The 15777-nt window shown below is 41.5% G+C and overlaps 1 protein-coding gene across 1 annotated transcript in view; it reads left to right on the forward strand.

Moving 5' to 3' along the window:
• LOC141105636 (alpha-2-macroglobulin-like) overlaps positions 1–15777 on the forward strand; it is a 177842-nt gene that overhangs the window by 62460 nt on the left and 99605 nt on the right. Inside the window, exons 12-13 of the mRNA XM_073595601.1 lie at positions 818–1048; positions 4783–4840. Of these exons, the coding sequence (XP_073451702.1) occupies positions 818–1048; positions 4783–4840 (289 nt within the window). The remainder of the gene's footprint in view (positions 1–817; positions 1049–4782; positions 4841–15777) is intronic.

Consider the following 15777-nt stretch of genomic DNA (forward strand, 5'->3'; position numbering starts at 1 on the left):
GGGCACAAAGTGGCACGGGTGCCTATAGGAGATTCATTTTTGGAATATCTTGGTAGTTGATGCAGAGCTGAAGTTAGCAAGTAGACAGCAAGCAGATGCAGGATCCCAGAAGTGTAGTCAGATGGACAGAGCAGCAGCAACCAGGCAGCAGAAGAACAGGAATGGAGTCAGAACGTGGCCAGGGTTAGTATCAAGTGAACAAAGGAGGTACCAGAGTAGTAGACAGGAAAAAAGTTTGGGTCACAACCAGAGTTGGCAACAGAGGTTCAGGAACAAGCAGGGTCAACCAGCCAGGTCGGTATACGGATGTACACAGGATCAGGTCACAAGCAGTAAGAGCTGATGGTGCTGAAGCATGTAGGACTTTAAATAAGTCAATGGGAGCCAAGGTCCATCAAACATGCACGCTCAGGAGCACATGCATTATGCTAATGCTCACGTGCATGCGCAAGTGCTCATGTAGATGTGCGTAGGGTCCTAACTCTGTGCATGGTACTATGGACTATTTTGCATGCAATGCACATTCCTTTGCGCATAGGCTTGGGCAATGTTTTTCTGACTGGCAAATTCGTCACTGAATGGTAACTTCTAAGTGCAACACGCAAATTACCTTTTAGGCACCTGCCTACGCACTTTCTATTCATAAAAAAAACAAGCCATTACATAGCATTGGACTTTAAAGAACCAGAATAGTAGGTTGGTGCTGAATAAATATTGGCAATTTTGAAAATGACAAAGCTGAATAGGTTGCCCTAATACTTCAGTGTCCGCTAAGATGTATTGGAATTCATTTTTTCTTTGGTTTGTTACTCAACAGCTGATTTACAAGAACCAAGAACAATGCTATGATAGCAACTGGATTGTGCCCACTTACGCCAATGATTATCGATCTGTCAGCCGATTCTTCTCTCGCACTGCTAGCTTTGTGCAGCTTCAGGGCCCCAAAGAAGATCTGCAGTGTGGTAAAACACACAACATCCGGGTTCAGTACACATTTGGCAAAGATGCTCTGGCTGCAGGAGAAACCACCATCAAATTTGTCTACATGGTAAGTAGGGATGAGCCGAACACCCCCCTGTTCGGTTCGCACCAGAACATGCGAACAGGAAAAAAATTCGTTCGAACACGCGAACACCGTTAAAGTCTATGGGACACGAACATGAATAATCAAAAGTGCTAATTTTAAAGGCTAATATGCAAGTTATTGTCAATAAAAGTGTTTGGGGACCTGGGTCCTGCCCCAGGGGACATGAATCAATGCAAAAAAAAGTTTTAAAAACGGCCGTTTTTTCAGGAGCAGTGATTTTAATAATGCTTAAAGTCAAACAATAAAAGTGTAATATCCCTTTAAATTTCGTACCTGGGGGGTGTCTATAGTATGCCTGTAAAGGGGCGCATGTTTCCCGTGTTTAGAACAGTCTGACAGCAAAATGACATTTTGAAGGAAAAAACACATTTAAAACTACCGCGGCTATTGCATTGCCGACAATACACATAGAAGTTCATTGATAAAAACGGCATGGGAATTTCCCACAGGGCAACCCCGAACCAAAATTAAAAAAAAAAAATGATGTGGGAGTCCCCCTAAATTCCATACAAGGCCCTTCAGGTCTGGTATGGATATTAAGGGGAACCCCAGCCAAAATTTAAAAAAAAAATTGACGTGGGGTTCCCCCTAAATTCCATACCAGACCCTTCAGGTCTGGTATAGATTTTAAGGGGAACCCCGCGCCAAAAAAAAAAAAAAAAAACGGCGTGGGGTCCCCCTAAAAATCCATACCAGACCCTTATCCGAGCACGCAACCTGGCAGGCCGCAGGAAAAGAGGGGGGGACGAGAGTGCGGCCCCCCCCCCTCCTGAACCGTACCAGGCCACATGCCCTCAACATTGGGAGGGTGCTTTGGGGTAGCCCCCCAAAACACCTTGTCCCCATGTTGATGAAGACAAGGGCCTCATCCCCACAACCCTGGCCGGTGGTTGTGGGGGTCTGCGGGCGGGGGGCTTATCGGAATCTGGAAGCCCCCTTTAACAAGGGGACCCCCAGATCCCGGCCCCCCCCCTGTGTGAAATGGTAAGGGGGTACTTACCCCTACCATTTCACTAAAAAACTGTCAAAAATGTTAAAAATGACAAGAGACAGTTTTTGACAATTCCTTTATTTAAATGCTTCTTCTTTCTTCTTTCTTACTTCATCTTCTTCTTCTTCTGGTTCTTCTGGCTCTTCTGGTTCTTCCTCCGGCGTTCTCGTCCAGCATCTTCTCCGCGGCGTCTTCCATCTTCTTCTCCTCGGGCCGCTCCGCACCCATGGCATGGGGGGGAGGCTCCCGCTCTTCTCTTCATCTTCTTCTCTTCTTCATCTTCTTCTTCATCTTCTTCTTCTTCTTCTCTTCTTCCTTCTTCTGTTCTTCATGTCTTCTCCGGGCCGCTCCGCAGCCATGCTGTGGCATGGAGGGAGGCTCCCGCTGTGTGACGGCGTCTCTTCGTCTGACGGTTCTTAAATAACGGGGGGCGGGGCCACCCGGTGACCCCGCCCCCTCTGACGCACGGTGACATGACGGGACTTCCCTGTGGCATTCCCCGTGACGTCACAGGGAAGTCCCTCAAGTCACCGTGCGTCAGAGGGGGGCGGGGTCACCGGATGGCCCCGCCCCCCGTTATTTAAGAACCGTCAGACGAAGAGACGCCGTCACACAGCGGGAGCCTCCCTCCATGCCAGCATGGATTGCGGAGCGGCCCGGAGAAGACATGAAGAACAGAAGAAGGAAGAAGAGAAGAAGAAGAAGAAGATGAAGAAGAGAAGAAGATGAAGAGAAGAGCGGGAGCCTCCCCCCCATGCCATGGGTGCGGAGCGGCCCGAGGAGAAGAAGATAGAAGACGCCGCGGAGAAGATGCTGGACGAGAACGCCGGAGGAAGAACCAGAAGAGCCAGAAGAACCAGAAGAAGAAGAAGATGAAGGAAGAAAGAAGAAGCATTTAAATAAAGGAATTGTCAAAAACTGTCTCTTGTCATTTTTAACATTTTTGACAGTTTTTTAGTGAAATGGTAGGGGTAAGTACCCCCTTACCATTTCACACGGGGGGGGGGGCCGGGATCTGGGGGTCCACTTGTTAAAGGGGGCTTCCAGATTCCGATAAGCCCCCCGCCCGCAGACCCCCACAACCACCGGCCAGGGTTGTGGGGATGAGGCCCTTGTCTTCATCAACATGGGGACAAGGTGTTTTGGGGGGCTACCCCAAAGCACCCTCCCAATGTTGAGGGCATGTGGCCTGGTACGGTTCAGGAGGGGGGGGGCCGCACTCTCGTCCCCCCCTCTTTTCCTGCGGCCTGCCAGGTTGCGTGCTCGGATAAGGGTCTGGTATGGATTATTGGGGGGACCCCACGCCGTTTTTTTTTTTTTTTGGCGCGGGGTTCCCCTTAAAATCCATACCAGACCTGAAGGGTCTGGTATGGAATTTAGGGGGAACCCCACGTCAATTTTTTTTTTAAATTTTGGCTGGGGTTCCCCTTAATATCCATACCAGACCTGAAGGGCCTTGTATGGAATTTAGGGGGACCCCCACATCATTTTTTTTTTTTTATTTTGGTTCGGGGTTGCCCTGTGGGGAATTCCCATGCCGTTTTTATCAATGAACTTCTATGTGTATTGTCGGCAATGCAATAGCCGCGGGTAGTTTTAAATGAGTTTTTTCCTTCCAAATGTCATTTTGCTGTCAGACTGTTCTAAACACAGGAAACATGCGCCCCTTTACAGGCATACTATAGACACCCCCCAGGTACGAAATTTAAAGGGATATTACACTTTTATTGTTTGACTTTAAGCATTAATAAAATCACTGTTCCTGAAAAAACGTCCGTTTTTAAAACTTTTTTTTGCATTGATCCATGTCCCCTGGGGCAGGACCCGGGTCCCCAAACACTTTTTATGACAATAACTTGCATATAAGCCTTTAAAATTAGCACTTTTGATTTCTCCCATAGACTTTTAAAGGGTGTTCCGCGGCATTCGAATTTGCCGCGAACACCCCAAATTGTTCGCTGTTCGGCGAACTTGCGAACAGCCAATGTTCGAGTAGAACATGAGTTCGACTCGAACTCGAAGCTCATCCCTGATGGTAAGCATATGGAGGCCTCTAGAAAGTGTTATAGGGTTCTTGCACATATGATGGGGGTAGGATAATACAAGAATGCTAAATATTGCCAGTTACACAATGATGCCCGGAACGGTTATCTATGGTAGGATTTACCCTAACAATAAGTCAGTCTCTGAATAGATGGTTTCAGGATGGAGTTCTACTACAAACGCATGTGTGTTTGTTTGTTTGTTTGTTTTTTGTTTTTTTGTTTTTTTATGGAGATCAGTGAGCTGTAAGATCTGACATTGAAGCTCCAGGAGAGCCATATATAATGCAAACATTTTAGTACATTTAAATTGCATTACCTAACCTACCTCCTGTAGATGTTGATATAGACTATTTATGCAGTGTAGTTGTGATAAAAAAAAAAAATGGAGTTTCTGTCCCTTACTACAATCAATTCTCGTGCAATATACTAGACATCAAGGAGTCACATTTAACTGGACTCTTATTGTGATGCAAAGTTTACGTTTACAAAGCTAGAACACCTTTTTTCCCATTTGCTCTTTCTTTAAACCAGGTTTGGTTTAGGATGTATTGGTTGGTTGAATGTGTTTTTGGTGCCCATATTGTAATCTATCATGTGCCATACATTTGTATTTTAATAATCTATAGTCCACTAATCCGTTTACTTTTACTGTGTCGCAGGTCATTGCAAGAGCAAAGATTATGGAATCTGGTGAACATTCTGTAGACGTGTCACAATGTAAGTTTAGAATACCAGGTGCCTCCACCCTTGTCAAATGTGCCAAGCTGTTCTGTACTACCATGCTGTCTAATTCCCTATAGGTGTGGTCATTTGAAGGTGATTAATCTGAAGCGCTGTTAAAAGCAGCTAGCATTTTTAAGGCAAAAACCCTTGCCTCCCTTCTACAAGTGAGAAATACACTATTACCAAAAGTATTGGGACACCTGCCTTTACACACCTGAACATCAATGGCATCCCAGTCTTAGTCCGTAGGGTTCAACATTGAGTTGGCCCACCCTTTGCAGCTATAACAGCTTCAACTCTTCTGAGAAGGCTGTCAACAAGGTTTAGGAGTGTGTCTATGGGAATGTTTTACTATTTTATCAGAAGCGCATTTGTGAGGTCAGGTGCTGATGGATGAGAAGGCCTGGTTCACAGTCTGTGTTCTAATTCACCCCTAAGGTGTTCTATCGGGTTGAGGTCAGGACTCTGTGCAGACCAGTCAAGTTCCTCCACCCCACACTCGCCCACACCTTTATATATAATTTTTTTATCACTTATTAGTTTTCACTAATGTTAGGTGCGTGTGTGTGTGTGTGTGTGTGTGTGTGTGTGTGTGTGTGTGTGTGTGTGTGTGTGTATATATATATATATATATATATATATATATTTTAAAGGATTACCATCAAATGTAGAGCTTGAAGGACACCGCCACTTGCTGGTTCTTCTTTTTAATGGCTTTGTTTGCCCATCTTTTTTAAAAGACAATCCAACAAACAAAGATAAGTTTCCCTCGCAGGGGTCTCAGCATTCCTTTTCATCCACAAAACTACATTCAGCCTATTTGGCTCTCACTTGCAGCACGGCAGCTCTGGCCTTACACTCCAGGCCCTTGTCTGTCTCATACAGACTGTTTCACCCACCACCTTGGTGCACACAGCTAACAGCCTCTTGCTGCACTGGCTCCCACGTGGAGCCCTCCTGACTCCTGGTACTCAGACTTCCTATCTGCCGGGTGGAGCCCAGAGCTATGGTCAGGTTACTACTAAAAGCCCAGCACACACCTGACCAATCAGTATGCTGGCTGTTTTCAAAATCAGGACCCAGGACTGGGGATTTCATCCCACCCGGATCTCTCAGAAATCCCCAGGTTCCAGGTCCCAAAGTGGACCTTTCTAAGAAAGGAGGAAACTGAAAAGCCAGTTTCCCCTTCATGTTACAAGCTCCCTGGAGCCCCTCAACCCGTCTGGTTGAGAATTCTGGGCCACATCCTCCTTCTAGACCCTGGCAGGGCAACGCTCCGCCACAATATACATACATATATATATAAATTACCGTATTTATCGGCGTATAACACACACAGGTGTATAACACGCACATTCATTTTAAGAGGGAAGTTTCAGGAAAAAAATTTTTATTTTAAAAAAGGAACTTTGAAGCAAAATAAGGGTCAGTGCCCATCTGCAGTCTCACTATTGCCATCAATACAGCCTCATCAATGTCCATCTGCAGCCTCACAAGTGCCATCAATGCAACCTCATCAGTCCACATCAATGCAGCAGACTCACCATTGCCATCAATGCAGCAGCCTCGCCATTGTCATCAATGCAGCAGCCTCGCCATTGTCATCAATGCAGCAGACTCACCATTGCCATCAGTGCAGCCTGATCGATGCCCATCTGCAGCCCAGAGGGGACAGGGAGGGGGGGCCCAGGACACGGGACTTCCTTTTACAGAGGCTGCCAAGTAAACAGGAGATTCTCACTGTATGTAATCTGACATCGCTCATCCCGCCCCCCTCCCTGTCCCCTCCGAAGCATCTAAAATTGAAGTATTGGCGTATAACACGCACATGCTATTTACACCCAATTTTTAGGGTGAAAAAGTGAGTGTTATATGCCAATAAATACAGTATTCAATTTGTGGCGCCGTCAAACCCACACTCACTCCCCATTCTATATGTTGGTGTTCTAAGTTGGACTTATTCAGCTGGATAAAACAAAGGGGTGATTCTTTTCTATACCCACTGTATAATGTTTTGGGGTTCTAAATTATTTTCTAGCAAATTATTTTTACATGTAGGAGAGAAGTGTCAGAATGGGCTTGGAAAGCAAGCGGTTAAATGTTGTGATGAACACTATAATGAACATCAAAAAATTATTAATGAAAACTGTAAACACGTGAACCTAAAAGATGGTGACATCAACTAAAGTGCACCTGCCTTTAAATCCCCACACTATTTCAATCAGTGCAAAAAAAAGTCCTAACACTCAAATGCAAAAGTCCAATGTAATAGTAAACAAGTTACAGTGCACTTCACTACGAAATCTTCCACCATTCTTCCATGCCTAAATAAATATAGGTAAAGGCTCACCAAAATGCCATAGAGCTTTAAAAATGCTTTAGCCGACATCCAGCAGAGATCGGCACAATCCACCGTACCTGATGTCACCGCGCCAAGGAGTTTTGGTAAGCTTTTACTTGTCAAAAGAAGTTTATTGAGTATACAATGTTATAAAGATACATAAAGTAAGTTTACAAGGATCTATAAAGTAAGCTCATTGTTTTACAGTAGGGTTTATATAGGTAAATATCATGAAATTTCAAATATTAAACATTGGGTTCACGTAAACCTAAATTAAAGATATATATCATTTCCTTAGTTACTTTTGTAGGTATTTAAATGATTTATACCTACTATACATATTGTTTACAAGTAGAGTGTATATAGGTCAAATAAATTCTGATAATGAGCTTTAATCGTAAGGTGGAGAAAAGGAAAGAGAAGAAAAAGGGTAGAAAGGTAGAGGTATGGTCCACAAGGTTGTCCCGCTCGTCAGTTTATTATTCTTTTTAGTTCTCTTTGAAGCCTTAGAATGGGTGTCTCTGTAAGTCATTTAATCTGTTACCATGGCAACAGGACAGAGTCATTGAAGTTTGACAGGAATTGTTGTTTTATCCAAGGATGCCAAAGTTTTTCAAATTTTGGAATTTGGTTTTGATCGATGGCTACCATCTTAGCATGGGACATTGTATTATTCATTCTGTGAATTGTTTCTGCTAGTACCAATGTAGGAGATTTCCATGCCTTGGCCACTGTTTGTTTTGCAGCCGTTATTAGTTGGATCATAAGTTTGAATTGAGAGAGTGTTAACCATTCCGGTTTTAGATTAAGTAAAGTTAAATATGGATCTGGTTGTATTATTTTTTAAAATATTTTAGATGCAATCACGAAGACTTCCTTCCAGAAGGTTTGGATTACTGGGCACGTCCACCATATGTGTAAATATGTGCCTATTTCTGGGCATCCTCGAAAACAAAGAGCTGAGGTATTAGGTGAATATTTTGCCACTCTAGCGGGTACAAGGTACCAGCGAGTTAGGACTTTATAATTTGTCTCCAGTGCTAAGATGTTGGGTGAAGATGACTTAGATGTGAGCCATATGTTAGACCAGTCCGTGTCTTCTAAAGTTCGTCCCAGGTCCTCCTCCCACCTCTGAACGTAAGAGGGTCTATTAAGATTTGCTACTCCATATAATTGATTATAAAGTGATGAAATTGTACCTTTAGCAAATGGATCTTTTGTACAGATTGATTCAAAAATGGATAATTGGGATAATGGTGTATCCCCCTTTAGGAATGGTGTATAGAAATTTTTGATTTGGAGATATTTAAATATCTCAGAGTTTGGTAGATCATATTTTTCTCTAAGCGATGGGAATGAAAGGAATGATTTAGATGCTATGAAGTCATTTAGTGTCTGAATGCCTGATGTTGTCCAAGCTTTAAAAGAATTTGGGTAGATCCATGCCGGATAAAAGGCCGGATTTCTGATAAAAGAAAGGAGAGGATTGTGTGGAGATTATAACTGATATTTGGTTTTTAGTTTATCCCAGAGAGATAAGAAGTGTTTAGTTATGGGATTATGAATTTTAAAGCGGTCTTTAGGATCAAGCCATAATAAATTTGATATTAATAGAGGGTCATTTTCTGAAGCCTCTATAAATACCCATAATGGGATTTCCTGTTTTGCATGGTATTTGGACAGACTGGCCAAATGTGCTGCTCTGTAGTAGTTAGTAAAATTAGGGTATCCCAGGCCTCCTTTATTTTTGGGAAGATGTAGTGTGTGTATAGGTATACGTGGTTTAGAAGAGCCCCATATAAACGAAGTTGCTCTTTTTTGTACTATTCTCAAAAAATAGGAAGGAATTGGAATAGGGAGGATTCTGAATAGATAAAGCAATTTGGGTAGAATAGTCATTTTGATTGCATTAATCTTCCCTATCCAGAATAAAGGAAGTTGCGACCATTGTTTTATTAGATTTGTGATCTGTCTTAATACAGGAGGATAATTGGTTGAGAATAAGTCAGAATGAGATGCTGTTAAATGAATTCCAAGATATGGGATTGATTTTTCTGCCCATGTGAATGGGAGTGCAGCCCTAGCCGGGATCAATTCCATGTTTGTGAGTGAAATATTAAGCACTAGGCATTTCTTAGGATTAATCATAAGGCCGGATAGGGCTGCAAATCCATCAAGAGCTGGTATTAAGTTAGGACCAGAGACCTGTGGTGATGATAGAAAAAGTAATATATCGTCTGCAAATATACATAATTTGTGTGTAATACCTCCTACTTCAATGCCAGTTATAGTTTGGTTTGTTCTGATGTATTGGGCCATGGGTTCGAGTATAAGGGCAAATAATAAGGGAGATAATGGGCAACCCTGTCGGGTACCTCTTTCGATATTAAAGGCTTCAGATTTGTATCCAGCATATTTTATATAGGCTTTGGGTTTATTATATAATGCTTTGATCCATGTTAAAAAGTGGGGTCCAAAACCCCATTTTTGTAATGAATATTGCATGTATTGCCAGGATACTGTGTCAAATGCCCTCTTAATATCGAGAGATAGAAAACATAAAGGGATTTTCCGTTTTTTAGCAATATGTGCCAATAACACTGCCCTGCGTATATTATCGCCTGCCTGTCTATTTGGCATGAAGCCTACTTGATCTCTATGTATTAATTTTCCTATAATGCTATTGAGGCGTTTTGCTATTATTTTTGCTAATAATTTAATATCGAGGTTTAACAGAGAGATAGGCCGATAAATTCACACAGGAAGTGTCATCAGAAAGGGGTTTTGGGATCATACAAACAATTGCTATTAGTGTTTCTTGCCGAAAAGAATGTCCATCTAGAAGATTGTTAAAAGTTTCAGTGAGAATGGGAGAGAGTATTTCTGAGAATGTTTTATAGTATAAAGCCGAGTAGCCATCTGGGCCTGGTCTTTTGTTCAGTTTTAGGTCTTTTATGGCGTTAGCAACTTCATCTATAGTTATAGGCTCATCCAAACTGCTTTTTTGATTCTGAGATAATTCAGGTAAGGTTATTTTTGAGAAGAAGGATTCAGCCTCTGTAGGATTAAATTCATTGTTTGTCTTGTATAAAGTTGCAAGATGTGAGTGAAATTTATGGACTATTTTAACTGGATTACAAGTGTAAACATTTTTTGATAATTTCAAACGTATTGGTTTGAAAGATTTGTTAGTTAAAGGGGTTGTAAAGGTAAAAATTTTTTCACCTTAATGCATTCTATGCATTAAGGTGAAAAAACTTTTGACAGTACCGCCGCCCCCAGGCCCCCCGTTTTACTTACCTGACCCCTCGAATCTTCGCTCCTCCTCCTCGTCAGCTTCATTGCAGCTCAGCCTGGTCGCTGATTGGCTGCAGTGGATGGATTGAAAGCAGCGCAGCCATTGGCTCGCGCTGCTGTCAATCACATCCGATGACGCGGCGCGCCGGGGGGCGGGGCCGAGTGATACAGCGAGCGGCTATAGCCGCCGGCTGTATCACGGGAGCGCGCCCGCAAGCACTCACCACCGTGCGAGGGAGCTCGCATGAAGGTGGTAAATGCTTGCGGGGAGGAGCTGAAACAGCCGCCGAGGAACCCCAGAAGACCAGGTTCGGGGCCACTCTGTGCAGAACGAGCTGCACAGTGAAGGTAAGTATAACATGTTTGTTATTTTAAAAAAAAAAAAAAAAACATCTTTACAACCCCTTTGAATTTAATGCCCGAGCCAAGTATGTACCTGGTTTGTTTGTATTCATGTAGAAATTGTGTTTGGAGCGTTTGAGGGATTTATCAACTGACTCAGTGAGAAATAGATCGTATTCCAATCTAGATTTTTCCAGATGAGATTTTGTACTCTGAGATGGATTATCTTGAAATGATATGTAGGCTGCATTAAAATTGAGTTCTAGTTTTTTTGCTAGATTTTTGCGTTCCCATTTAAATAGTGCCATTTGTCTTTGTATTGTACCACGCAAGACAGGCTTATGAGCTTCCCACAGTGTTATTGGGGAGATGTCTGTTGTATTATTAATTGATATGTATTCCTTTAAAGATTGTTCAATGGCCATCTGATGTAGTGGGTGTTTGAGCATTATGTCCGGTAAGTACCACATTGGGTCATGCGCTTTTGGTATGGCTGAGGCTATAGTAGTGTATACTGCATTATGGTCAGACCACGGAATCAGAATGATATCTGATGCAATAATTTCTGGTATCATTCCTATTGTTAGAAAAATATGATCTATTCTTGTGAAGGTTTGATGAGGGTGCGAGAAATAAGTGAATTTCTTTTTCATAGTGTTACTTTCTCTCCATGAATCTACCAGATTGTATTTGGAAAGAAGTTGAGAAAAAGGTAATCTAGAGGTTATTTTAGATGGTGTAAAAGGTGATTTATCTAGAAATGGGAGGAGGACCTGGTTCGAATCCCCACACATTATCACTGTTCCTATTTTGTGTGTATTAATCACTAGTAATATATGTGAGAGGAATGGTGTAGGTTGTTTGTTAGGAGCGTAGTAGGAAATCACCGTGATTACTGTATCCATTATATAACCCATGAGTATCAGGTATCTACCTTCTGGGTCTTTAATTTCTGATGATAAGGTGAATGGTGTGGATCGGTGAAATGCAATTAGAGTTCCCCTTTGCTTGGTACAGGCAGAAGCCGTGTAAATTTGTTGATAAAAAGGAGAAATATATTTTGGAGTAGAATCTTTGGTGAAGTGTGTTTCTTGGAGGCATACTATGTGAGCCTTCTTGTTATGGAAAGTACGGAAGGCTTTGGTCCTTTTTTGAGGGACATTTATTCCCTGAACATTCAGGGAAAGTATATTCAGTGGTGCCATGGCAATAGATCAAATAGTTTTGACTTACTTTTTGTTATGCAGAGCTGACTGCGCAGATCAACCTGTGTGGACTGAAGAGATGAATAGATAGAAAAGAAACCAGTGAATTCTGGAGTAAAGAGTAAACAAAAAACATATGAGATTAGATGATACATTGTATAAATTATTTTTTGCAAGTAATCACAATTTACCCGTGAAAGAGAATAAATATCTCTCTCAGGGGAATAAGTGCCTTCGTCACACTCCCACATAATATGGTTGGGAGAATGAGGAGGGCTAATGGGGGTACACGGATCTTCCGCTTACAGGAGAGAAGTGCTATGTCAAAAGACATCAAAATGATGTTTCATTAATTGGAGTGCAGAATATAATTTTTGTTGAAATTATTTATTCCAGGGTGGTTGTATATGGTTAGTCTTGCCCTAGGCTAAATAATTCAGTTAGAAAGGTACTGTTAATAACTTTGGTATTGATGAAGATAGTTTGAATTATTTTGGGATTTTAACCCTTTTAGAGTAAACAATTACGTATTTTATTCATATGTAACTGTTTAGATATGTTAACTCATAAAATTGGGGTTGTATTGCTTCAGATTAGAATAAACAAAAACATAATTCTAGGAACTAGTTAGGTAATAATATATTTGTTTTAAGAAAAGAAAGAAAAAGCTTCCATTACTTCTGGATTATTGAACATATTTGTCCTAAAAAGTAATAAATCTATTGTTATTACCTGATAATATATAACTGAACAAGAATTTCCTTATTTCACTTATATATTCTAAGGCTATATGAATCAGAAGTAATAAGAAATATAACTGGAATGTAACATGATCCCACACAGTGTGTGACTATCAGAATGCAGTTACATTCAGTTATAAATACAGGTTTTTTTTATAGAGAACCATCTCTTAGTATAATAAATGAAGAGATATCAGGAATTAGGATGTCAGTCCATTGAATCTTCTTGGTCCATGGATGATGTGGCATAACGGCCTCTTTTGTGAGAATTATGATTCCCATTTTGTTCTGGAATTTTCTGGGTGCTGCCTGAAGGTGAAGATGATGCCATTCTTCTGCGTGTGGGAGTGTTGCTGCTTGTGGGTTCTGTCAGATTTAATTTTAAAAGGGTTTGTTGTAGTTCATCTGCTGATCTGCTTCTGTAAATTGTACCTTGGTGGTTAAATCTGACTGAAAAGGGGAAGCCCCATTGATACATAATGTTGTGGCGTTGCAGTTCCATTAGTTGGGGTTTCATGGATCATCTTTTAGTAATAGTAAGTTGGGATAGGTCAGCAAAAATTTGATAATTGTGTCCTTGAAAATTAAGTTCCTTTTTTTCTCTTGCAGCAATTAGTATTTGTTCTTTCGTTCTGTAATAATGAAATTTTGTGATTATATCACGTGGGGGTCCATCTTTCTTTTTGGCTGTGAGGGCTCTGTGTACTCTGTCCAGTTCTAAACGTTCAATAGGGATATCTGGCTTTAGTTCTTGTAATAGAGCAGTAATAGTAGATTGCAGGTCTGTCACAGTTTCAGGTATTCCCCTTATGCGCAAGTTTGAACGTCTGGCTCTATTTTCGTAATCTTCGAGCTTAGTTTGAAGTATTAAATTCTCTTTTTTTAATTGTTCCAATTCTGTTATATTTTCTTGGGTTGTAATTTCAATTTCATCCATTTTTATTTCTAAGGCTGCAGTGCGGTTTCCCAGCTCTCTTATTTCTTTGGTTAGGCTGTTTGTTATTTGGTCTGAGGTTTGTTTTAAAGCCTTATGAAGCATCTTTTCAAATTGTAATAATATTACTGGGGATACTGAGGAGGCTTGTGGAGAAGTTTGTGAGAGGATTTGTTCTGTATCTGACTCAAATGGAGAGTCTTGCTGTGACATTTTCTGTCTGTGAGAGCGCCCTGATGCTGTATCTTGTGAGGTGACTGGAGCTGCTTCAGCTGCAGTGAGTGCCTGTGAGCTCTTTGTGAGGTGATTTTTATTTCTGCCACGGTTTCCTCCCAGTACCATATTTCCTGCCCAAACTTTCACAGTTTGTTCCCTGGGGCAAAAAGGTTCAAATGGATACCTTTTGAGCCTGCAGGCTCCGCTTTGTCCTTCTCTTCTCTCCTCAGCGGTGTGGAGCTCTAACAATGCATGTCTGCTCCGCTAGGCTCCGCCTCCTGCCCCCCGGTAAGCTTTTACTTATAATCGGGCATGGAGGAACAGTGGAAGATTTCACAATGGAGGAGTGTGCACTGTAACAAGTTGTTCACACTGTTATTAAACTGGACTTTTACATTGGAGTGTTGGGACTTTTTTCTGCACTGATTGAAATGGTGTGGAACCACTTCCGGACCGCCCACCATCGTTATACGTCGGCTGTTTGAAGAGGACTGTTGTTGTTATGGCAAAGGATAGCTGCCATAACCCTGGTATCCTCTTCAGTGAGTAGTCCAGCTTCAGATAAAAGTGGACCCTGCGGCGGATTCGCCACAAGATCACTTTTATCGGCGGTGGGAGAGGGCCCCCCTTCTCCCGCCATGCTCGGTGCCCTCCACCACTTACCGTAGCCGTCAGCAGCGGTGGAGGCGATTGGGTCTTCCTTGTGGTTTGGTATGGAGACGAGTGAGGGGAAGATGGCCCCCACCCGTCTCCATATCATTGCAGGGCGGAAGCGATGTCAAAAGGTCCTTTTTTTTTTTTTTTTTTTTTTAATGACCATTTTTTTATTGCATTTTAATGTAAATATGAGATCTGAGGTCTTTTTGACCCCAGATCTCATATTTAAGAGGTCCTGTCATGCTTCTTTTCTATTACAAGTGATGTTTACATTCCTTGTAATAGGAATAAAAGTGACACATTTTTTTTTTTTTTAAACAGTGTAAAAATTAAAAGAAAAAGGTAAAATAAATAAGAAAAAAAAAAATTTAAACCCGCTCCATCCCGACTAGCTCGTGTGCAGAAGCGAATGCATACGTGAGTAGCGCCCGCATATGAAAACTGTGTTCAAACCACACATGTGAGGTATCACCACAATCGTTAGAGCGAGAGCAATAATTCTAGCCCTAGATCTCCTCTGTAACTTAAAACATGCAACCTGTAGAATTTTTAAAATGTCGCCTATGGAGATACAATTTTGAAGTGTGACATGTTGGATATCAATTTACTCAGCGTAACATTATCTTTCACAATATAAAAAAAAATTGGGCTAACTTTACTGTTTTATTTTTTAATTCAAAAAAGTGTATTTTTTTCCAAAAAAAGTGCGCTTGTGTGACCGCTGCTCAAATACGGTGTGACAGAGTATTGCAACGACCGCCATTTTATTATCTAGGGTGTTAGAAAAAAAATGTATAATGTTTGGGGTTCTAAGTAATTTTATAGCAAAAAAACTGTTTTTAACTTGTAAACAACAAATCTCAAAGAGGCTTGGTTAAAGGCATGTGCACTTTGGTTTATGTATGTCACTATATTTTGGGCTCAGGTGTTTACAGTTTGAATTTATATGTTCATTGTGTTTTTGTCACCATTTTTAATCACCATTTTTTACAGATAGTGGTTCAGGCCCCTTTCAGTTTTTGAGGCGGACCCGACCGGACCCTCCATTGGACCAGCAGATGTCAATGGACACCTACTTAACTTCAATCCAATCTGGTCCACTATAAAAAAAACGGAATCCATCCCCCTTCATCAAGGCCGATTGGATCAAAGGAAGTTGGGTGTAAATGGAGGAGACAGAAGTCCATTTACACCCGCCG

This window comes from Aquarana catesbeiana, linkage group LG08 (assembly GCF_042186555.1).
Source record: "Aquarana catesbeiana isolate 2022-GZ linkage group LG08, ASM4218655v1, whole genome shotgun sequence".
NCBI classification, from domain to species: Eukaryota; Metazoa; Chordata; class Amphibia; order Anura; family Ranidae; genus Aquarana; species Aquarana catesbeiana.